The sequence below is a fragment of the Silene latifolia genome, chromosome Y (genome assembly GCF_048544455.1).
Source record: "Silene latifolia isolate original U9 population chromosome Y, ASM4854445v1, whole genome shotgun sequence".
Lineage (NCBI taxonomy): Eukaryota > Viridiplantae > Streptophyta > Magnoliopsida > Caryophyllales > Caryophyllaceae > Silene > Silene latifolia.
In genome coordinates this window covers 454,291,301-454,316,224 of record NC_133538.1, presented here as the reverse complement: position 1 = coordinate 454,316,224, position 24,924 = coordinate 454,291,301, and the positions used below count along the sequence as shown (strand labels likewise).

At 38.7% G+C, this 24,924-nt stretch overlaps 1 protein-coding gene and 1 non-coding gene across 2 annotated transcripts; both read left to right on the top strand.

Moving 5' to 3' along the window:
• The first annotated feature begins 3,437 nt into the window (after positions 1-3,437).
• On the top strand, positions 3,438-3,544 carry LOC141635169 (small nucleolar RNA R71). The gene has a single exon (XR_012539873.1). It is a non-coding gene; the product is annotated as a small nucleolar RNA R71 (small nucleolar RNA).
• A 6,338-nt stretch (positions 3,545-9,882) lies between these two features.
• Positions 9,883-24,359, top strand: LOC141632812 (uncharacterized). The gene is made up of 9 exons (XM_074445324.1): positions 9,883-9,991; positions 10,079-10,396; positions 10,496-10,774; positions 10,955-12,649; positions 12,696-12,754; positions 12,856-13,107; positions 23,877-23,968; positions 24,044-24,110; positions 24,240-24,359. The coding sequence occupies exons 1-9, from the start codon at positions 9,883-9,885 to the stop codon at positions 24,357-24,359; spliced, it is 2,991 nt and encodes a 996-aa protein (XP_074301425.1).
• The last annotated feature ends 565 nt before the right edge of the window (positions 24,360-24,924 follow it).

Genomic DNA, 24,924 nt, shown 5'->3' with positions numbered 1-24,924 from the left:
CCTCTTTCCAGCACCCTTCTTAGGATGTTAAGAATATCCTTCCTAAGGCTCCCACTGGGTTGCATGTCCTTCTCAGCTTGGACAACAAGTCCATGTAGGTCATGGATACTTTTATCCACAATGCTCATTTCATAATTCCCCTTGAATTAGGAAAATCCACCGTGAAACGAGTGTAGCACTTGGTCAATCGCAATCTCGTTAGAGATAGGACTGCCTAGCCTCTCTAGGGTCTCCACGTGTTCAATCAAATTGAGTACATGGGCACTCATGGATTGGCCCTTTCCATGCCAAGCCTCGAAAAAAGATGCGGCAGATTTGTACCGTCTAATTCGAGGTGATAGGGAAAACATGTTCCCAACCCTCGTGTAAATCTCATGTGCATTCAGTGAAATACACTGACATTGTAACACAGGGTCCATGGCAAATATTAAGACGTTCTTAATTGCATTAGACTCTCTAATGTATTCATCATAAGAAGACCTAACATCGTCATTGGTTGTTGTAGCAGTGGGTTTGGGAGGGGGAGGGTCAAAATGATAGCGTGACTTTCCGTCGGCGAGAGCAGCAGCTTTCAGCTGCTCTGCCTAGTCGACGTAGTTGCTTCCATCTTTCTTTAAGGATACTCTATCCATAAAAGACCGAAGCCAAGAATCGCGTGAAAGTGGAGCAGATGGTGGTGGTACATTTGTTTGTTGAGTTGGTGTTGTAGTCGACATTATGCAAATATTTTACTACAAACGAAATAAGAAAGGAAATATTAACATTTATCGTGAAATTAACTTGATAAAGTTTTAAACAAGTTTTAATATGCATTTATATAATGATCTCCCACTGAATTATATAAATGATTTCAAGATCCGTTTTTAATTAATTTCGGGCACGGTGAGCCGATACATCCCAATTTTAATTAAATTTGGTGAGTCAACGTTTGACTGGTTCTACACCTAGAACTCTTGGTCGATAAATTTCTTAAATTTATCTCTAACCCTGTAATTGAGACTCGCCTCTGCATCCCGTTGAGTCCAACCAAATTGATAGGCTTATCGCGTACCTATGCAAAGATAAATTCCCTATAATGTAGCAATAGGGGTCGAACACAAGGAAACGGGAATTACTTCGTGAATTGCTATGGGTAGATTTTTATCAAGGTCGATTACGATTTGGTTTGGTTTGGTTGTTTGGTGATTAATAAGAATTATGATGTAAATTATATAATAAAAGAGAGTCTAAGGGGTTCGGGTCACACATGCAAAGATAAACATATGGTCATGATAAATTCGGTACTAACAACATTGTCAATTGCTTAAGCTTAAAGATACCCACCTTGCGGCATTAGCATCAACCATAGACCGGGTCCTAGAGAAACTCTCGTCCATGACTAGGTCGTCCTACTATACATGCTTTGTCTAATTCAATTCCGTGCCTCTCGACTTATAGAACGAATAAACAAACTTAATCAAATGAATAGGGCCCTAAACAAAGATTAAACATTGTGGCACAAGCATGTGATAGAAGCAATATGTTCAATATTATTATTAATCTATTTTATCATGTTATATATTTGATTTTATGCATGGCTCCCCTAGCCCTTAGACTAGGAAATTTAGCTACTCATACTAAAATGTAAATTGCAATTTATATTGTAAGAAATATTAAACATGGTTATAAGATTTGTATTAATTAGATGATATAACATGAGAAAAGAACAATGCTAATGTAAAATGGAATACTTGATTATAAACTATGTGGTAACTAAAATAGAAATGTAAATTGCAAATTAGAAAAAGAAATACCTTAATAATAGAGAACTTGTAACAATGTATAACCAAAAGCTTGAAATAACTTAGAACCAAATGTTTGAACAACTACAAGATTAACTAATTTGTAAACTAATATGAAAACTATTGAGAGAATAGGGCATGACACTTACACTAGCACCTAGGTCGCAAAGGGCCTTATCAATGGTATATTTGCCTATAGTGCAAGGAATAGAATAGCTACCGGGGTCCTTAAGTTTCGGGGGATACTTGTTTTGTAAGAGTGCACTACACTCTTCGGTGAAAGCAATGGTCTCAACCTCATTGAAGGATCGCTTCTTTGAGAGGATTTCCTTCATAAACTTTGCATAAGAAGGGACTTGGGTAAGCAATTCCATAAACGGGATGGTGACTTGCAAATTCTTACAAACTTCTAAAAATTTAGCAAACTTACCTTCCTCCTTGTGCTTTGCTAGACGATGGGGAAATGGTACTTGAACAACTTCTTTTGGAGGAGCATCCTCCACACCTATCACTTTCTCATCCTCATTGGGGACACTCACCTTTGTTGGAACGGCATCACTCTCCTTAGCATTAGGAGAGACTTCTTCAACAATTACCTCATCACTTTCTTTGGGCATAGGAGACTCAACATTCTTGGCATCAAGCTTGCTCTTCCTCTTTAGCATCAACAACCGGTGAGAAAATGGCACACGATCTTTAACAATAGGCTCTTCACTAGCCTTCCTTTTGTCATTTCCCCCAAGCTTAGCCTTTTTAACAACCACCTCTTCATCCAAAGTCATGGATGGCCCATCATAGCTTGAACCACTTCTCAATGAAATAGAATTAACGGTTTCATGTGGTTGCTCACCTTGGGGAGGTAGTTGACCATTCTTCCTATGAGAGCTAGAAGCGGCTAGTTGAGCCACTTGTTGTTCCAACATCTTGACCGCGGCACTATGAGCTTGATCATTCTTTTGAATTTGAGCCAACAATTCCCTTTGCATTTGGATTATCATGCCCTCGAGCTTACCAACTCCTTGATTGTTTTGTTGGCCATTTTGTGGTGGATTTTGTTGGAAATTGTTTTGTGGGGGCCTTTGTTGATTTTGATAACCCGGTGGAGGGATATACTTTTGTTGTTGAGGAACATAGGCATTTTGTTGTGGTGGGGGTTGAGGGTTAAGCACATTGTTGCTATTGTAAGACAAGTTCGGGTGAAATTTTGTATTCGGGTTATATGTGTTGGAAAATGTACCCGGTGGATATGAACTTTGTCTTAAAGCTTGAAAAGCGTTTACCTCTTCGATGGGGGCTCGGCAATGAGCGGCATAATGACCCGCACCTCCACAACCGTCACAAATAATGATTTGGCTTGTTGAAGATACAACATTGAGTTGTTGAAGGGAATCCTTAGCATCTCTCTTCGCCAATTGTTGTTGGAGCAAGGCAATTTGAGCTAGCAAAACGGAGTTGTTAGAGGATTCTTCTTTACCTTTGGATGGCACAGCTCGGGAATTGACATATTGAGCATCATGGACCGCCATAGATTCGATCGTGGCATGAGCAAGGTCGGTGTCAATTTGATCAAACCGCCCATTGTTGGCGGAATCAAGAATCCTTCGGGACTCGGCACAACATCCATTGTAGAATGTTATTGCAAGAAACCAATCATCTAGCCCATGATGTGGGCATTGTCTTTGAAGCTCTTTGTACCTCTCCCAAGCCTCATATAAGCTCTCGAGAGCTTGTTGACGGAATCCGGTGATTTGGCTCCTCAAAGTTTGAGTTTTCTCCGGTGGAAAAAACTTTTGGTAAAAAGCAAGGGCCAATGTCTCCCAATTGGTGATTCCCATGGCGGTGCGGTCAAGGCTATTGATCCAAACCTTGGCCTTGTCCTTCAAAGAGAAAGGGAAAAGTATTTCCCTTATTTGGGCTTGGGTGACGCCCGTTTGACGGATCATGGAGCAATAGTCACAAAAGTTTTGCACATGCAAATTGGGATCCTCCAAAGGACTTCCTCCAAATTGCTTTCTCTCCACAAGGCTAATGAAAGCCGGTTTGATCTCGAAGTCCGGCGCGGTGATTTGAGTGGTTGTGATTCCGGCCGGAAGCATGGCCGCGGTGGGCTTTAAGTGATCGGAAAGTTTCACCATCTTTTTGGTAGTAGATGGTGATGGTGGTGGAGATGATGAACTTGAAACATCCTCCTCTTCAAGGGCTTCTAGATCGTCTAAGTAAGACTTTCTAGCACTTTCAACTTGTACGGGAGAAGTGGCTTCTTTCACTTCCTTCCAAAAACGTCGTCTTCTCCTAAAGGTTTTCTCGGGATCGGAATCCGGTGAAAGCAATTCTCCCTTGCGTGAGGACCTGGGCATAAGACAACAATTTCTAGAGAAGTGATAAGTAACGGTCTCAAGGAACAAGTGTTCCCCAAGACGAAGGAAAACAAGATAAAAATCGACAATTCAAAAAGCAATAAAACCGTTTCCCCGGCAACGGCGCCAAAATTTGATAGGCTTATCGCGTACCTATGCAAAGATAAATTCCCTAAACAACAAGTTAATGTAGCAATAGGGGTCGAACACAAGGAAACGGGAATTACTTCGTGAATTGCTATGGGTAGATTTTTATCAAGGTCGATTACGATTTGGTTTGCTTTGGTTGTTTGGTGATTAATAAGAATTATGATGTAAATTATATAATAAAAGAGAGTCTAAGGGGTTCGGGTCACACATGCAAAGATAAACATATGGTCATGATAAATTCGGTACTAACAACATTGTCAATTGCTTAGGCTTAAAGATACCCACCTTGCGGCATTAGCATCAACCATAGACCGGGTCCTAGAGAAACTCTCGTCCATGACTAGGTCGTCCTACTATACATGCTTTGTCTAATTCAATTCCGTGCCTCTCGACTTATAGAACGAATAAACAAACTTAATCAAATGAATAGGGCCCTAAACAAAGATTAAACATTGTGGCACAAGCATGTGATAGAAGCAATATGTTCAATATTATTATTAATCTATTTTATCATGTTATATATTTGATTTTATGCATGGCTCCCCTAGCCCTTAGACTAGGAAATTTAGCTACTCATACTAAAATGTAAATTGCAATTTATATTGTAAGAAATATTAAACATGGTTATAAGATTTATATTAATTAGATGATATAACATGAGAAAAGAACAATGCTAATGTAAAATGGAATACTTGATTATAAACTATGTGGTAACTAAAATAGAAATGTAAATTGCAAATTAGAAAAAGAAATACCTTAATAATAGAGAACTTGTAACAATGTATAACCAAAAGCTTGAAATAACTTAGAACCAAATGTTTGAACAACTACAAGATTAACTAATTTGTAAACTAATATGAAAACAATTGAGAGAATTATAATGCTTAAGGCTATTGTAAACTAAGACTTGGACGTAAAAATTGGATGCCTAAGACCTCGGATTACCTCTCCTATTTATAGGAGAGGAGGAGAAAAATGTAAGCCATCAATGGTCATGCAACCCCGATCGGGGTTAGGCGGCCCCGATCGGGGTCGTGTGATCCTCGGTTAATTCTCTTAATTCTCCTCTTAATTGCAAAGGGTATCCAATGTTGGTGATTAATTGTGCGATTAATCACCCGGTTAATGATAGCATTTGGCATCTTAGGAACTTTTAGAATCCCATGCTTTCCCATTGACTTGGACTTTGAAGTTGGGCTTGATTTTGGTTGTTGACAACACTTGAATTACACAATTTGATCCACCAATTTCTTCATGCAAACCCATGCCAATACTCCATGCTTAGTCCACACTTGGTCTTGATTAGCTTAATGAACTTAGTGTATAAAATGATAGGAAAAAGCCTCTAAATGCTTAGATTCCTACAAAAACATGTTAAGACAAACAAATACACTAGAACAACAAATATTAGCTTAAGACACTATAATAAGTGCTAAATATAAAAATAAAATGAAGCTAATATAGGGGATGGAAGTATATAAAATATTCACTTATCACAAATTTGACACGTAATAACAATTATTACCCCACTTACCCAACGTAAAAAGGTTACACCTCGCTAGGTTGAGCGTGCTCCTAATAAAGAAGGGATTCATAGGTGCTACTAATTGGTAAGGCTAATCTCAATTTTAAGTAATGTGAGAGATCTTGTCAATTAATCATCTTTCACCTTTAAGTGAACTAAATTAGTGAATACTAGATAATCATAAAATGACAACACTCGTATAAAACGATAAAATGCATGTTGTGACGATTTGGCATGAATGCATAGAAAAATCATGAAAAACAATAAATCCTAATATGGCCATGCATCTAATCTAATTTACTAGTCTATTACACTTTGAAAACCAACTCCTTGGTCCCTTGAGTCTTCATTGGAACGGCCTCCAAGAAACCACCGTCTTTAGGATTTTGGAACTCCTTTACGAAATTCGCCGTCTAAGGGAAACTCCGTCTTCGAGAAAACTCGAACAAATACATAACTAATATAATCAAATTACATAGCTACTCCTATTATACAATAATTTAAATAATTAAAAATTATTAATTAATTACAAACCGGCGATACGAGATCGCATTTAAATTACAAAACAATCGATGTACCCTTTCATTACGGGTAATATCGACTTCTAACTATGGCCATGTTAGGTAAAACTAAATGATCAACATAACTTAAATCCATTCATCAACATGAATAAAAATATGTAATAAATGATATATGTCATGCCAAATCGTCCTAATTTACCAACAACGATCATGTGAGCTCGGTTTTCCGAGATTGTGCAATTTTTTAACCATTAAAAAATATACAATCACATCTTAAAATAATTTTAAGATAAACCAATCATACTAATCTGTTCTAACTCCAAAAATTAGTCCCCACTAATTATATGGTGATTAATAGGATTTATTTGATTTTAATATAGCAAAATTACCTTAGAATTCATAACTTTTATGAAATAATTCAATTTAATCATAACCATTATGGAAAAATCAATTTTAAAATTTTTTTATATTCTGGTCACCTACCAAAATGATGTTCATGTCGAAAATTTAGCCCATAAAATCGATTTCTAGCATTTTTGCAATTTACTCGATAATTGTACAATTTAATTCCAAATCAAACCATAAAAATTCAAAAAAAACAAAACAAAATTTTTGAACATTTTGGAATAAATTATAGTAGCTAATTATCAAAAAATTTCGACCAAAAATTTCCAATTATTATTTATTTACAAAATAACCACTATTTACCAATTTGTATCCAATAAAAATCAATAAACTATTAAAATTAATCAAATTAATTTGAAAATTCTAGTTCTCATAATTAAAACATACATGTTATTATTTGTTAATAAACATACTCAAAGTTAATATGAAACATAATTTTATTAGTATTAAACTAAAATTAATGCATTTTAACTTGGTTTTAATCGGCAATATGTAATTATGTGCTATAAAAACCGGAAAAAATCAAAATTCCGACCCAAAACATTTTAGATCAGATTCTTACATGCAAATTGATATTTTGTGATAAAACCAATTTTAACATCCAAATACTCATTTTATCAATTTATCTCATAAAAGCGATAAAATCATCTTAAAACAACATGCACGTGAATAACAATGCTCTGATACTAATTGTTAGTTTTAAGAGCCTAATTAGACTCCTCTAATTATATTTAAATTACTAATTAATTTAATTTAATGTGGTCTCAATCACATGCATGCAATCTATATGCTTAATATAAGAAAATAAGAAGAAGTACCTTCCTTACATTGTTGGTAAAATGGTATTATAGGGCACAACAAAGGACTCCTTCCTTATGTTGTTCTTGACCTATATGAATATGGATGATCTTCCTTAACCCCAAGTCACCAAATTAGATGACCTCCTTTAGAATGCATCCAAGACTAGCCCAAAATTTCTATAATTATTTAGGAGATAATATATAGAATTAACTTTGTATTATGTAGTATTATTACTAATTAATAATACTTGATTTAAATTAAGTGTTTAACCAGGCAAGGAAAAAACCAATATCAAACGTCTAGGGTTTCCTAGGGTTTCCCGTCTGATTTTCTCTATCTCTCGTCCTATTTTTCTTCGATTCTCCTCTTTCTCGAGGCCTTGCTCATGACCTCGTCGTGAGTAGGTTTCTTCTTTGTTCGTTTTTCTTTGTTTGTTCTCTTTGTTTCGTGTGTGCAGGTGCCATGGAGAGTGGATCATCGGAGACTCACCGGGAGGGGAAAGAGCCTATGGGAGAGTGTGATGGGGTGTTTGAATGGGAGGAGGATGTGACGGAGGCGGCAGGAGAAGGCAAACTTCTCCTCGTTGGGAATCTTTGGGATTCGAGGGCTATTAATGTCAAGGCGGCGATCGATACAATGATCAAGTTGTGGAATCCATCTAAACCTACGATGGGTCATCGATGCGAAAGAGAAGACCTTCATGTTTCGTTTTGGGGCAGAAAGGGATAAGGCGAGGGTTCTAGAAGGATAGCCATGGCATTTTGACAGGTTCATGTGGTGTTTTGATGAACCATCTTTGTCGGGTAAAATTACTGATTCCTCATTGTTCTTATTTCCGATTTGGGCGCGAATCTATGACCTACCTTTATCAGGCTGTACTAGTCCTTTGAATGCTAAGAATTTAGGAAACCGTTTGGGGACGTTTATGCACTTTGAACATGGCCCTAACCCTGGGCTCGATAGGGCAATCCGCGTGCGTGTGTTGTACGACATTAGAAAACCATTGAAGGCTGATATCCCGATACAGGTTCGTGATGGAAGGACGCTTAAATTTAATGTCAAATACGAGAGGTTACCTACGTACTGCTATGGGTGTGGTCTTATAGGGCATGGGGAAAAGGATTGTGAGGAAGGGCCATATGAGGAGGAAGATCTTAAATTTGGAGACTGGCTAAGGGCTTCACCATGGAAGGTGGTGAAAACGGTTAAGGAAGAAACGGGGAAGGCTGCAAGGAATCTTAGGGCTCAGTTTGATGAAGAAAGTGACAAGAATTCGGAAGAGACTATATCGAATATGATCGAGAAACACAAAAGTATTGCTATCGACCTACGTACTAAGAAACAGGTGCAAGCTATGCGGGTGGAGAATAAGGCTGTGATAAGAGGACAGGGAGGTGGTGGGGAGACTGTGGGGGAGAAAGCGGATGCTATGGTGGAATTCTTGACATGCTAAGGGGAGACTGTGGGGGAGAAAGCTGATGCTACGGTGGAATTCTTGACATGCTCAGGGGAGAGGAAGCTGGAGTCTCAGAGGGGGAACAATCTAAAGGGGGATAGGGAAGTGGTGAAGGCGAGTGGCAGGTTCTCTGATGTAAGCCAGATGGGGGAGGGGATGGAGGGAGTAGTGATGGCGACGAATTCGAATATTGTTGGAGGAAGGGGGAATGGAGGAGGGAGAAGGTGGACTCGTATTCCTAGGTCTTGTGATAGAGGAGCAGGTACGGAGGGGGGATCGAAGTTGAAGGGGCAGGAGGTGAATAAGTGGGGAAGGGAGTATTTGGTGGGGGAGGAAACACAGAAGAAAGCGAGACTTACCATAGACGGGAACATCTTAATATCTGAGGCGAAGATTGACAAAGATCAACCCCGCCAGGCCCAATGAATATCATGACTATCAACTGTCGGGGCTTTGGCAACCCCGATACAGCTACAGCACTCCGTGCTCTGGTACGGAAGGAGGCCCCAACCATTCTATTTCTGTGTGAGACGAAACTGAGTGGTCGTGAGTTTAGGAGGGTGAAGGAAAGGTTAGATGGCTATTTTGGTTTGGAGGTTGATAGTGTAGGGAGATCGGGAGGGCTTGCTATGTTGTGGCAGAAGGAGATCGACTGTACTTTTGTATCTGCTTCTGTTCACCACATGGATTTTGTGATTAAGAGTGAGGTTGGGGAGTGGAGAGTTACAGGGTTCTATGGGTGGCCGGCGGTGTCTGACCGGCACCTCTCTTGGGAGCTGCTTAGACTTCTTGGTAGGCAGTCGAATTTGCCTTGGGTTTATATTGGTGATTTTAATGAGATTCTGTATTCTACTGAGATGAAGGGGGTAGTAGACCACAATGGCAAATGAACAATTTTCGAGCTGCGGTCGATGAATGTGGGTTGCGAGATGTGCCTTGGGAGGGTTATAATTTTTCCTATGATAATGGCCAAGTGAGGGATGCTAATCGACAATGTATGCTAGATAGAGCTTTGTGTTTGTCAAGCTGGGTCGATCTATTTCCTTAGGCTCGTTTGTTTTATTTGACGCGTGATTGGTCAGACCATGCTCCTTTGAAGCTAGTTCTGAACTGCCGGGAAGAAGAGAAGTCTAGGAAGCGATGCTTTAGGTTCGAACAAATTTGGGTTGGCGAGGAGGAGTGTTGTGAAGCCATTGAACGTGGAGTTGCTAGGGGTAGGGGCAACTTGGTACACGTCCTGGAGGAGTGTGCTAGAGAGCTGCGTAGGTGGAAGGGGACTAGTATCAACCAGATTAGAAGAAGCATCGGGATTAAAAATAAACAGCTGGATGCGCTTAATGATAAAGAACGGTCAGAAGAGGTTGTCCTTAGACGGTGTAAACTGGTTGCGGAGATAGCGGGTTTGAGGAAGAAATAGGAGCAATATTGGAGACAGAGATCGAGGGCTTTGTGGTTGAAGGACGGTGATAGGAACACAAAATTCTTTCATACAAGAGCAGGGGAAAAGAAAAGGAAGAACCATATTGCCCAGCTTGTTGATGATGAGGGGGTAACTCGGAGTGGAGATGATGCGGTTGCGGGTGTTGCTATCAATTATTTTCAAAGTTTGTTTCAGTCGTCGAACCCAATTATACCCGAGGATGTTCTCCACGGAATTGAGCAGCGGGTTAACGATGACATGAATGCTCGGCTGCGACGGGCTTACAGCGAGGATGAGGTGATTGATGCTTTGAACCAAATGCACCCGTTGAAAGCTCCTGGTCCGGATGGGATGAATGGTTTGTTCTACTAAACATATTGGGGGAAGGTGGGGCAGGAGGTACTTGACTCGGTTTTGGCGATTCTGCGTGGTGAGGCCTCGCCAAGGGGCTTGAATAAAACCAACATTGTACTTATTCCCAAGATAAAGGATCCAGCGAGTATACGTGATTTCCGGCCTATCAGCTTGTGTAACGTAGCTTATAAACTCGTGTCCAAAGTGTTAGCCAACCGGTTAAAGGAGTTCCTGAGGGAGATCGTCTCAGAAAACCAAAGTGCTTTTACTCCGGGTCGATCAATTTCGGACAATGTGATGATTGCATTTGAGCTTTTCCATTTTATGAAGATGTCGAGAAGCAGAGAGGCTTATATGGCGATTAAACTTGACATGGAAAAAGCTTACGATAGAGTGGAATGGAGTTTCCTAAGAAGGGTTTTGTCCGCTGTGGGGTTTGATAGGGAGTGGGTCTCTCGGGTGATGGCTTGTGTTACTACGGTGTCCTTCTCGGTTCTTATTAATGGGCAACCCACGGAAGCGTTCAACCTTTCGAGAGGGTTACGACAAGGCGACCCGCTGTCGCCATATCTCTTTATTTTGTGTGCTGAGGTGTTATCTAGTCTGATGCGGAGAGCTGTCGAGATGGGTAGTTTACACGGGATTAGGGTCGCGAATAATGCTCCACTGGTTTCGCATTTACTCTTCGCTGAGGATAGTATATTTTTTACGCGAGCAAGAATAGAGGAAGCTGATGCTACTAATTCCATTTTGCGGCGATACGAGGATGCATCCGGACAGTTGGTTAGCCTCGCTAAAACTACGGTCTCCTTTAGTAAGGGAATTCCTTTGCAGAAGCGGAGTAACTTGGCTACACGGTTGGGGATTGTTGAGGTGCAGGAGCAGGAAAGATACTTGGGTCTGCCGACGGTGGTGGGTAAGTTAAAGAAAGTCCTAACGGATATTTTAAGAGATAAGCTGAGCAAGAGACTGAGTGGGTGGCGCGGGAAAATCTTGTCTAGGGCTGGTAAGGAGGTGCTTATAAAGGCTGTGACCAATTCACTCCCTACCTATGTTATGAGTATTTTCAAAATTCCCGTAAACTTTTGTGATGAGCTTAAATCTTTAATATCGCGGTTTTGGTGGGGTTTTGAGGAGGGGAAAAAAGGCATTAGCTGGGTGGCGTGGAGTCGGCTATGTCAATCGAAAAGCCGTGGGGGTATGGGGTTTCGTGATTTCTACCTCTTTAATATGGCTCTCCTTGGCAAGCAAGTGTGGAGGCTGTTGACTGAACCGGATGGGCTATGGGCGCGGGTGATGAGAGCTAGATATTACCCGGAGGGTGATATTATGACGGCGGAGCTCGGTAGTGCTCCAAGCTATACTTGGAGAGGAATTGTGGAAGCTAGGAGAGTTTTGGATAGTGGTTGGAGGAGGAGAGTTGGGGACGGTCTGGGTATTCGGGTGTGGAGGGATGCTTGGCTGCCCGAGACTCAAACAGGGCGGGTATTGAGCCCATTGGTTCCGGGGAAGGAACTCATGACCGTAGCCAAGCCGCTTGATAATGGTGGGGGGTGGAATGAGTCTCTGCTAGCCGAGCTGTTTTTGCCTTTTGAGTGCGAGAGGATTAAGAGGATACGGGTTAGCAGCTCAAGACCGCCTGATGATTGGTTTTGGGTTGGGGAGAAAGATGGTGTGTTCACAGTTAAGTCCGCAAATCGAAGATTGGCTGGGGATAGGGAGGCGTTGGAGCTTGGGGGTGTGTCGGATTGGGGGAAGGAAAAATGGCTGTGGAATAGGCTCTGGAAAATCCCGGTGTGGCCCCGAGTGAAGCTTTTCTTCTGGCAACTGTGCAGCGAGGCATTGGCAACAAGAGCGAATATTGCTACTCTAGTTCGAGGTGAGCCTGCTTTTTGTTCTTTATGTAAATCTTTCGTTGAGTCTAGTTTACATTTATTTCGTGATTGTGCCATTGTTAAGCGGGTCTGGGAAGAAGTGGGTCTCGGTGAGGAGGAGAATGAGGGAGCTTGCGTGAGGGAATGGGTGGAAACTAGATGGAGGAGCTTTGGGGGTAGGGAACAAGCTTTGTTTATGGTGTGTTGCTAGGCCTTGTGGGAACACCGATATAAGGTGATTTTTGATGGGTGGGAGGTGGATCATTGGCGGGTGCTTAGACGTGCCTTGGATGTTATGGAGGAAACGGAAGGAAGGGGTTTTGTGGTGGCTAATAGGGAAAAGACGAGTAGGAGGGCTGTGAGGGATGTGGAGACGAGAGGATGGGAGCCACCCAAGGCCGGGGTTGTCAAGATTAACGTGGACGCGGGGGCTAAGGAAGGGGAAGGAGTGAGCTGGGGAGCGGTGTGTCGAGGAAGTACAGGGAGAGTGTTGTGGGGTTTTGCGCAGTTCGGGACCGATCTTGGGAGCCTCGATTCTTTGAAGCGGTAGTTTGTGTTGGAAGGGGTTAAGGAAGCTGTAAGAAGGGGGCACGAAGAGATGGTCATGGAGAGTGACTGCTTGTTGGTCGTGGAAGCGCTCAGGAAGAAGTCCATTGGAAAAAATATGCTAGCTTTGGTTTTGTCGGATATTTTAAATTTATGTAACTCTTTTACTTCTGTTGTTTGGTCGTTTACTAGTCGCGATAACAATAGCGTTGCACATGCTTTAGCTCATTTATTTCCTAGATTAGTTGGTAGATCGGTGTGGTCGGAGGAGCTACCACCGAGTGCAAACAATGCTATTATTTTTTATTCTCTTTTAATGCAGTAGACCTCTGGGTCTTCCCTTCAAAAAAATAATAATACTTATTTACAATAATTATATGTGAATTTTGTTTGATGTAACCTTGACCAACAATTGATCAAATTTGGAAGAAAAGATGATGGAAAAACAAGGAGTTTTAGAGTGATTTTTGTCTTTAAAAAAATTCATCATCTTAAGAGTGTGAATAGTATAGTATTTATAGACAATTTAGTTGGATGACGTAAGCATATTACATCATCACAAGTTAGGCAAATTTGGCAAAAAATTATGTGTTTGTTACATATGTATGTCGATCCATTTGGGTCTTATTCGGGTCTTATTTCCACTTTGGACATTTGTCCCACAAATGCTTAAAAGACCTATATTTAATTATACTATATAATTAAATATTAATTTGATGATTTAACACTTAAACGATACAAACATGTGATTAATGTACACTCACCTAGTAACATTTTACCGTTTTATCAATATAAAATGTGTTTATAAAACCCTCTTACCTAATTTTACAACTCCTTGTAAACTTAATTAGCTAATTATCTCTGCCTCATAATATACACACATACCGTAATAATTTAGTAAATTAACTATTAACTACTAAATCTCGTATCACATTTATCAATCAATTATTGCGACACCCCGCGATAAAGCGGAAAATATAACTTATAAATTCAAGCATAAATTAGGAAATTTTTGAAACTTTTAAAAATTAAAGTGCGGGTTTATTAAAATCCAAAACATAAATAAAGAATGCGGAAATAAAGTTTAAATTATACAAACGTGATAGTCAAGGTGAGGGAAAATATATCCCTCGAATGACAATACAAAAAAAAGGTGAGTCTAAACAATCCTAATAAACCAACTACTAGGCCGAAGTGCTCGCTAGCTCACACATGTCTTCACCCCCACGAATGCACCACTAATACCTGTCATTCATGTAAACATATACGCCACAGTCAGTGGGGAGTAACTCAAGGTTCTCCCAGCCACAAAATGTCAAAATGAACACAACAAAGAACTCAATTAGATAAATTATGTAATATACTTACAAAAGATATGAATATCAAGTTTATATATTTACACATGTCAATTAAATAAGTTGGAATATGATAGATCAATATTAGCATAATGGAGACTCATTATTAATGTGAAATAATTAATAAATATGAAAGTTAAGAATACGGTCATTTATGCAAAAACACGCATTTCGAGGAATTACGATCATAGATATGAGACTAGTATCCAAATCATGTGAAACAGTTAAGTAAGGGATCAACCAATGCAAATTACAAGGATAGAAACCGTAGCCATTATTTGGAAAACCACTTAGCAAGCATTGTAAGGAACGTGGCTACTAATGTCACATTCATACTTATGGCTTGCATCTCACCATAAGAACGGATGGGAACATCAATCCCGACGATCATATCGCAACTAGAGGGCTTACAGCTCACTCCTAGTATCCGATAGGACCAAGACAAACAACACAAGGCATAACTCTTACCTTGAAAGACAAATACCAATATCTATAACCAAGCAAGACCTTTACTACTCATATATAAATTTATAATTCCCCTGGTAGGACGACAATGGTACTCCCAAGACTCAGTCCTAGTCTAAATCTGGCCAGACTCTCGGAGCCGAATGGTCCCCGATTCGACATGCGGCAGAACAGTCCGCATCCAAGACTCGAAGACAGATCGGAAATCGAGAACCCACAATCGGCGGGACGATCAGAAAAGAGGCGGAAGATATGAGCTAAACCCACAATCGGCAGGACAGTCCGAAAGAGGCGTAAAGATAAGTCAAGCAATACGGTATAGCATAAAGGCATTATCAAGAATACGACTCAACCAAGCGATACGAATCAACTTGGAAAGAGACTACTACGTGAAATGAACCGATGATAATCCGAGTGAGACATTTCATGCCAAATTATATTCATGAACATGAATAAGTAACCTATTTCTTCAATATTTGTCATTTGAATAAAAATGAAAACAAATGGAAATGAACCATGTATAATAAGCAAAACAAGCATTCAATTATAAATGACTCAATTTAATTAAACAAGTAGAATAATTCACTCATATTTGAGATACAATAAATAAATGAGAATAAACGGATTAAGAATTCATATTATAGGTAAATGAGACATTTCGTCAAATTTTGACTTGAACAAATAATAAATTCCACATTTATGATTAATGTGAGAAAATATATAAATGAACGATATTTAACAAATTAAGTTATATAAAATACGAGACGGTTATTTAATCATATTTTAAATAAACCAAACTAGCGCCCAACGATTTATAGACACGGCTCAAAAGTTATTATGGCAACCTCAAACTCGGCCTAACAACCAACTACACATGGCCTCAAACTCGCGACTTAGCTAGGCCACTGCCAGGTCACAGCCAGGCCACTGCAAGCTACTGCTAGGCTGCTGCCACGCTACAGCAGGCCACGGCCAGGCAAACATCAGGCCACGGCCAGGCCGCTGCTAGGCCAACAATCCAACAACAATAACCCATAAAAACAGTCCCTCATCGGCCCATAAAACAGCTTTTGAAGCTTTTGTCTTGTATGATAACCGAGGTAAGATTCATTCTAAATTGTTTCTTTTATATACTTGGATAACCATTTGTAAAGCTAGTTAAAAAGTGATACTCCCTACTGTAAAATTTACACAAAAAGTCACCCGTGTACCATCACTGAATTGTCATCCTTTTTAATATTTAAAAACCTAGACCAATTGGACCCAGGATGTTGGATAATACAAGGACAAATGATTATCCATAAGTATGAGTCAAAGTTGCGTTTGGGCCTACATTAAGGTGTGTTAACAAAATATATATATATATATATATATATATATATATATATATATATATATATATATATATATATATATATATATATCATGCCTCACCATCCATAATAGTATACATAATGGTTTAGCATATCGATAGGCTTGTGAGATCGTTCAAATATTATCAAGGATAGTATACTGCCCAATCCTCTAATCCATTTGAGTCATATAGGCAGAATAATACGCCCCTAATGCCCCTATAGTTTAGCATTTACAGTATGATGTTAAAGACAAGCCTATATCAATTTATACACATAAGCGGATATTTTCACTGACCCTCCGCTTTTACAGTGTATTAAAGAAGACTTAAACAAAAGGGGCGAATCAAGCCGTTGAAGAACAAGGTTCAGACAACTATGATATATTCCACCTAAGTTTTCCAATTTGTAAATTATAAAAACAGCCTGCTCGGTCGCGTCAAAACAATCCCAAAACTCCGAGTAAAGCATCCCAAAACAGCCTCAACTCACGCCCATGAACAACCATGAACGACCCGCACAAAGTGACCCAAAAATAGTCCACTTTCCAACTAAAAACAGCCTCGAAATACACAGCAAACTGTCCCAACTAAAACAGTCCTAAAACAGCCTGCTCAACACATTTTAACAGTCCCAAAAAAATATCCCGAAGTACCTGCAAAGCGGACTCAAAAACAGTCCCAATTTACTGCACAATACCGTCCTAAGACTACTCAGTTTCAGCACCAGAAAAACATAAACATCGTTCCAAACTACTCTAAATGAAGAGCGCATAAAAACAACCTAGTTCCAACATTATTTTGAGACGGAAATTATCAGACAAATGAGAAAAACATAAAGGATCAAACTTTATCAACAAGAGTACATAAATTGACAAATAAGATGGGATTTCGACATTTTGTCGAGTAACCTATCACAGTTACCTTTTTGCCCTTGAATGAACACGATTCTGTCGCAAACTGTTATGGGTTGTCCAATCTTGCATCTACACACGCGAAATAAGAAAGCTTAGTGAAAACCCATGCCCTAAGGAGGGACGACAGTCACAAAAATTGGGGAAAGCCGAGACCTTTCTTACCTAGAAAGATGGAGGGCGGAAAGAGGAAGAGAGCGGTGTAAAATTTATCGAATTTGGTTGAGAAATCGGGGAGAAATCGAGGTTTGAAGCTCAGGATAAAATGGCGATTTGAAGGTGTTGTTGTATGATGTTGTGGTTGCAGCTGATTTCGAAAAGAGGAAGGGAAAGTGAATGGGGGTCTGGGGACGGTGAATAATAATAATAATAATAATAATAATAATAATAATAATAATAATAATAATAATAATAATAATAATAATAATAATAATAATAATAATAATAATAATAATAATAATAATAATAATAATAATAATAATAATAATAATAATAATAATAATAATAATAATAATAATAATAATAATAATAATAATAATAATAATAATAATAATGCTAAGTATGGGGATTTGTGCGCGGTAGCGGGTTATGGTTTCCTACCTTTCTCTTTCTCTTCACTTGGAGAGCTGGGTTCGGATGTTGTTGCCTTGCTCAAGCGGATCCAGAAATTCTCGGTATCTCAGGATGCGGGGACTCGGGTGGCCGCTTACATATTTACTAGACTTAACTTTGCTATTGCTAAGGGTGTGGGGGCCCAGATTGTTTCTCGGCTCCCCACCAATTTCATGTAAACTTTTATTTTTATTTTAATGAAAGCTGCGCGCATCCCTTTTATAAAATAATAATAATAATAATAATAATAATAGAATTATTAAAAAGTAGAGTGTAAGAGAGTGTGTTGATGGAATCGGGTTGGTCCGAATTGAAATAGCTTTATAAGAGAAATGCGACGATCTTTGCTAGAAGGAAATGTGACGGTCTAAGCTAGTCGGAATAATGTCTCGAGTCTATATTAACTTAAGACGGAAACTAATATTATCATTGTCACTATTATTACTGTCCGACTAAAATACGTATTTTTATATAAATGAGCTTTTATATATTACTTTAATAAAAATCGTATTTGAAATAAAATTAATTAAATTGAATAATTCGAAAAGATAAAGTAAAGTGATCAAACAGTTTAATAAATCTTAAAATGTCAACATAGGAAATTCGCGGGTGTTAAAATCACCCCACCTTTTAAAAAGTTTCGTCCTCGAAACTTGAAAGTAAAAATGAAAGGTTATAAAAAGTAAAAGTGGACTTTTTTTTTTTTTGAAACCGGCAACCAAAACATTAAAAGGTTACTCTTCGTGAGAATTAAAATTCTTTCAAAATTTTCAAGTAGAATTTTCCGACAGAACCAGATTCTCATCAAAGGAACGGAAGTGTTCTCGTTACGTATTCAAGAACATCACATTCCAAATCAAAGATAAGGTCAAAAGGCAAATCATTTGTATAAATCAAAAATCAAAATGCTTTCAAAAATATTTATGAAGAGTTTTCAAAAGTATAAGTCTTATTCGAGGAACGAAATTGCTCTTGTCGTGCACAAAAGAACGCTAACTTTCCAAGTCAAAAACAGATTTAAGACAAAAATCACTCGCCGACAAGCGTAGAACAAGTTATCGAACGTCTCCAATAACGAGTTCTAACATCCGATCAACGTTAAAATCAAAAGAAAAAGGTAATTCACTCAAATTTTCTTTTGCAAAAGCCAAATGGAAATTGAAAGATTCAGTGTTGAACTTAAAAAAGGAGTCAAATCCTGAAAATATAATATTAAACTTTGGCAACGAAATTATAAATAGATCAAAGTTAATAGAAATTGGATAAAATTTAAAGAAATATCGGGTTTAGCAATTAAAATTATAATAAATGAGTTGATACTCAAAGAACAAATAGCGAACTAAATCAAATTTTCAGTTTCAAACCTCTTAAAATAGGTAACGTTTTGTAAGAGTAATCTAAATTTTTAACAACGAACCAAAAATGGTAGCTAGAAACGTTTAGAAATTGTACTAAAAGAAAAGTAACTTCGGCATCATAAATACAAAGTACGTTAAGAGAATCCAGAATTAACCAACAAAAGAGCTATGATGAACTTCCCAGGGATAAGAATCGAAGTCAGGTCAACAAGGATGTCAAAGATAGAGTTTCGCAGGTTACGAGTATCAAACTTAAAGGAGGAGTATGATGAAGCGAGAAATAGAGGTATGAACGGTAACGCTTATGGTCAAAGAAGAAAGGGAATTAGACAACAAGGAAATGTCAGGTACTCAAACCTCGAACAACAACATCATCCTAAACGGTTGCGAAAACTTCCTAACAACAAAACTCATAATCACAACACTTCCAAGGATTTCCTCAAAACTCATGCTACTTCATCCTAAGCAATTCCATGAAACAAGGTACTTCACTATATGTGTGATTTCACCACTCCAAATCCTCAAACATCTACAAACAACCTCCACGAGAACAAGGTCAAAGCCTCTAACAAAGCTATACTCATATCCAACCAGGGTAAACTATGGGTTTCTCAAAATGGTAAACCATCAATCAAATATCCAAATTCCAACGTTCTTTTGCACATTCTATCATCCCAAGGAGATCTTGTTATACTCTTAAAACCAAAAGCATAGATGGTGACATTCTCCAAAGTACGAGACAACCACCCAAAACATCAAACTCATCTCAGCTCAACATCTGTCGTTCCTAACTTATAATTACATCTCAAGAACTCTGGCTACTAATCCTCATTACCGCAAGGTGAATACCCAAATGAGATTCCAAAACTACTAACAACTCTCACCTAACATGGTTCTTATGTAATCATCGTAACACTCCCAAAAGTATACCGACTATGCTAACCTCGAGCTCCACTCAAACTTCCAAGTATAAACAACAAGGCCAAGTTCCATAATCTTAGTATCATAGTCAACTCACACTTAACACACATAATTCCACCGATCAATTATACTCACTTTACCAAAGAACTAGGTATAAGAATCACTAAGTATGTCTCACCACACTACCTAAGTCCTTCCAACATCACAACTTCTCAAAACCAAGAGTTATGGGTCAACCACAAACAAACTCCACAAAGCCAAATTATTTACCCAAAATTAATATCTCACAAAAGAAAGAGAACCATCCAAAAGACGTTAAGGGAGGATAGCAAGGGACAAAGGACAAGTTGAGAGATACAAGAGTTGTTTTCAAAGTAAAACAGAAGAGAGTTTAGAAGAAGGATAAACACCAAGAGATAAAGAGTAAGGCAAGGTATACAAAGAAAGAGAAATATCTCTGAGGAAGTAGAAGCATTCTTCAAAGGTTGAACAATTCTTCAATCCCCGGCAATAGGCACCAAATCTTGATCCTCATGTAGGTAAGTTCACGGTCATTGATCCACGGGCATAATAATTATTAAATGACAATCAACAAACATGTTAGGACCTAACAAAGAGCAAACACACTACAGACTACCACCTTAGGTCCTTAAGTCTACCCATCTCTCATTCATTATTTAAGGTCAAGTTCACATTTAAGTTTGGGGTACACGTGTGTGCGTCGGGAGCAACATAGGCTCTGATACCAACTGTGACACCCCGCGATAAAGCGGAAAATATAACTTATAAATTCAAGCGTAAGTAAGGAAATTTTTGAAACTTTTAAAAATTAAAGCGCGGGTACATTAAAATCCAAAACATAAATAAAGAATGCGGAAATAAAGTTTAAATTATACAAACGTGATAGTCAAGGTGAGGTAAAATATATCCCTAGAATGACAATACAAAAAAAAGGTGAGTCTAAACAATCCTAATAAACCAACTAGCCGAAGTGCTCGCTAGCTCACACATATCTTCACCCCATGAATGCACCACTAATACCTGTCATTCATGTAAACATGAACGCCACAGTCAGTGGGGAGTAACTCAAGGTTCTCCCAGCCACAAAATGTCAAAATGAACACAACAAAGAACTCAATTAGATAAATCATGTAATAATAAATCATGTAATATACTTACAAAAGATATGAACATCAAGTTTATATATTTAAACATGTCAATTAAATGAGTTGGAATATGATAGATCAATATTAGCATAATGGAGACTCATTATTCATGTGAAATAATTAATAAATATGAAAGATAAGAATACGGTCATTTATGCAAAGGCACGCATTTCGAGGAATTACGATCATAGATATGAGACTAGGATCCAAATCATGTGAAACAGTTAAGTAAGGGATCAACCAATGCAAATTACAAGGATAGAAACCATAGCCATTATTTGGAAAACCACTTAGCAAGCATTGCACGGGACGTGGCTACAAATGTCACATTCATACTTATGGCTTGCATCTCACCATAAGAACGGATGGCAACATCAATCCCGACAATCATATCGCAACTAGAGGGCTTACAGCTCACCCCTAGTATCCAATAGGACCAAGACAAACAACACAAGGCATAACTCTTACCTTGAAAGACAAATACCAATATCTATAACCAAGCAAGACCTTTACTACTCATATATAAATATATAATTCTCCAGGTAGGACGACAATGGTACTCCCAAGGCTCAATCCTAGTCTAAATCTGGCCAGACTCTCGGGGCAGAACGGTCCCCGATTCGACATGCGGCATAACAGTCCGCATCCAAGACTCGAAGACAGATCGGAAATCGAGAACCCACAATCGGCAGGACAGTCCGAATGAGGCGGAAGATATGAGCTAAACCCACAATTGGCAGGACAGTCCGAAAGAGGCGTAAAGATAAGTCAAGCAATACGGTATAGCATAAAGGCATTATCAAGAATACGACTCAACCAAGCGATACGAATCAACTTGGAAAGAGACTACTACGTGAAATGAACCGATGATAATCCAAGTAAGACATTTCATGCCAAATTATATTCATGAACATGAATAAGTAACCCATTTCTTCAATATTTGTCATTTGAATAAAAATGAAAACAAATGGAAATGAACCATGTATAATAAGCAAAACAAACATTCAACTATAAATGACTCAATTTAATTAAACAAGTAGAATAATTTACTCATATTTGAGAAACAATAAATAAATGAGAATGAACGGATTAAGAATTCATATTATAGGTAAATGAGACATTTCATCAAATTTTGACTTGAACAAATAATAAATTCCATATTTATGATTAATGTGAGAAAATATATAAATGAACGATATTTAACAAATTACGTTATATTAAATACGAGACGGTATTTAATCATATTTTAAATAAACCAAACTAGCGCCCAACGATTTATAGACACGGCACAAAAGTTATTATGGCAACCTCAAACTCGGCCTAACAACCAACTACACATGGCCTCAAACTCGCGACATAGCTAGGCCACTGCCTAGGCCACGGCCAGGCCACTGCCAGGCTACAGCAGGCCATGGCCAGGCTACAGCAGGCCATGGCCAGGCTACAGCAGGCCACGGCCAGGCCACGGCCAGGCCGCTGCTAGGCCAACAATCCAACAACAATAACCCATAAAAATAGTCCCTCATCAGCCCATAAAACAGCGTTTGAAGCTTTTGTCTTATATGATAACCGAGTTAAGATTCATTCTAAATTGTTTCTTTTATATACTTGGATAACCATTTGTAAAGCTAGTTAAAAAGTGATAGTCCCTACTGTAAAATTTACACAAAAAGTCACCCGTGTACCATCACTGAATTGCCATCCTTTTTATTATATAAAAACCTAGACCAATTGGACCCAGGTCGTTGGATAATACAAGGACAAATGATTATCCATAAGTATGAGTCAAAGTTGCGTTTGGGCCTACATTAAGGTGTGTTAACAAAATATATATATATTTCTATATATATATATATATATATATATATATATATATATATATATATATATATATATATAGAAATAGGATCCTGTACGAACCAATAGTTCGGTGCGAACTTACGAACTCATTCTCACCCCTTAGATAAGATTGATTAACGGCTGGGATTAAATCAATAAACTGCTCACATGTGACCTGTTATCCCTCCAAACTCAAAACCCCAATCTTACTTTACTTCCACTTCATCCTTATCAACCAGACCACCACCACCACAATATCACCGCCGGAGCTCCGGCATCAACCTCGTCGGCGTACCACCCGACCACCGTAGACGGTCGTACTCTCACTGCTTTTTACTCTTTTTTTCTCCTCTTCATTTCGTCCTACCTCACTGCCAGTCGGTTAGTTTTCGTCGATAATCAACTCAATTTTACTTGAAAGATTCCGACATTGTCATTAATGCGGTTATTTTTTTAGAAAATCTACTCCTTTTTTCGTAGATCTATTGAAGAGAGAATTTTTTATAAAAAGGAGTAGATCGAAGGTTCTTAAGGCTCTGATTGCTATGGTACTAGTGGTTGATTAAGGGTAGAGCGAGGAAAATGATAAGAGTAACGAGTCACACACGTCGGCGAGCTCTATTCTTTTAGTAATGATACCGCTATTATTAGGCAATGCTGTCATTTTTTAGTTTTCTGATGTTGTTTACTCTTACTGAGGTGAAGGGTGCAAACTCGGAATGGGTGACCTTAGATTTTGAGCATAGTCAACCAACTATTGGTGATTGGATTGGAGTATTTTCGCTTGCTAATTTCAGGTAATGTTCAGAAACTCGTGGTAAGTTTGTGATGGACTAAGAAATCGCTGCTACTGTATGAGTTATGGTTTGCAGTGCTGCAACCTGTGCACCTGAAAGTGCAAGAGCATTCCCACCTCTGCTCTGTACTGCTCCGATTAAGGTTAGTGACTGAGCAAACACGTGTAAGCTTCTTTACTGTATAATCTAAACTAACTGTAATCATGAAAGCTGAAACAAATATCTGAAATTCTGAACTCTAATTGATAATGTTTCGTATGTAACCTTGTAGTTTCAATATGAAAATTACTCGAGTCCTGAGTACAACAAGACTGGCAAAGGGACACTGAAGCTTCAGCTGATTAATCAAAGATGCGACTTACACGAGTACACTGGTGGTGGATCTGGGTGAGGTGTTGGCGAGTTTGGGGTTGAATGACTGGGAAGGTGATGGATTGCTATTAGTGGGAAATGTTGGTGTTAGTAGGTGTTAAGACAGTGGTGGTGGTAGTGATCAAGGTGCGGCACCGTCAGAGAGTTTGAGTGGCTGGTGATTTCGCCGGCCTGGGATGTCGGTTTTAGTGGTGGTGTGGTGTCGTTAGTAGTCCAACGGTGTAGTGTGCTCTTAATATAAATTCAGTCATACTGAAAGTTTGGGGAGTCATTAACATTATCACAAGGCTTTTAATGGTTGTTTTCGTTTGTCAAAATATGAGTTTAATGTCAGGGTGTTTACGCCATTGTTTTGGCCTCGTTTTGAGTCGTCTTGGTGTCATTTTGGGATAGCTTCATGGTGAGTCGTTAAGGAGTTTATAAGAGTCTTTTTGGGGGTAACAGACCTCTGTTTTGGGGTCCTGTGAGCGTGGTTGTGCAGTTATGTTTTGAGTCGAATGGGTAGTTCATAGGTTCGGCTGCGTCATGGCCCTGATGTACATCTGAGTGTTGTGAACAATTTTATTATAGCAGAAAGAGAAGTT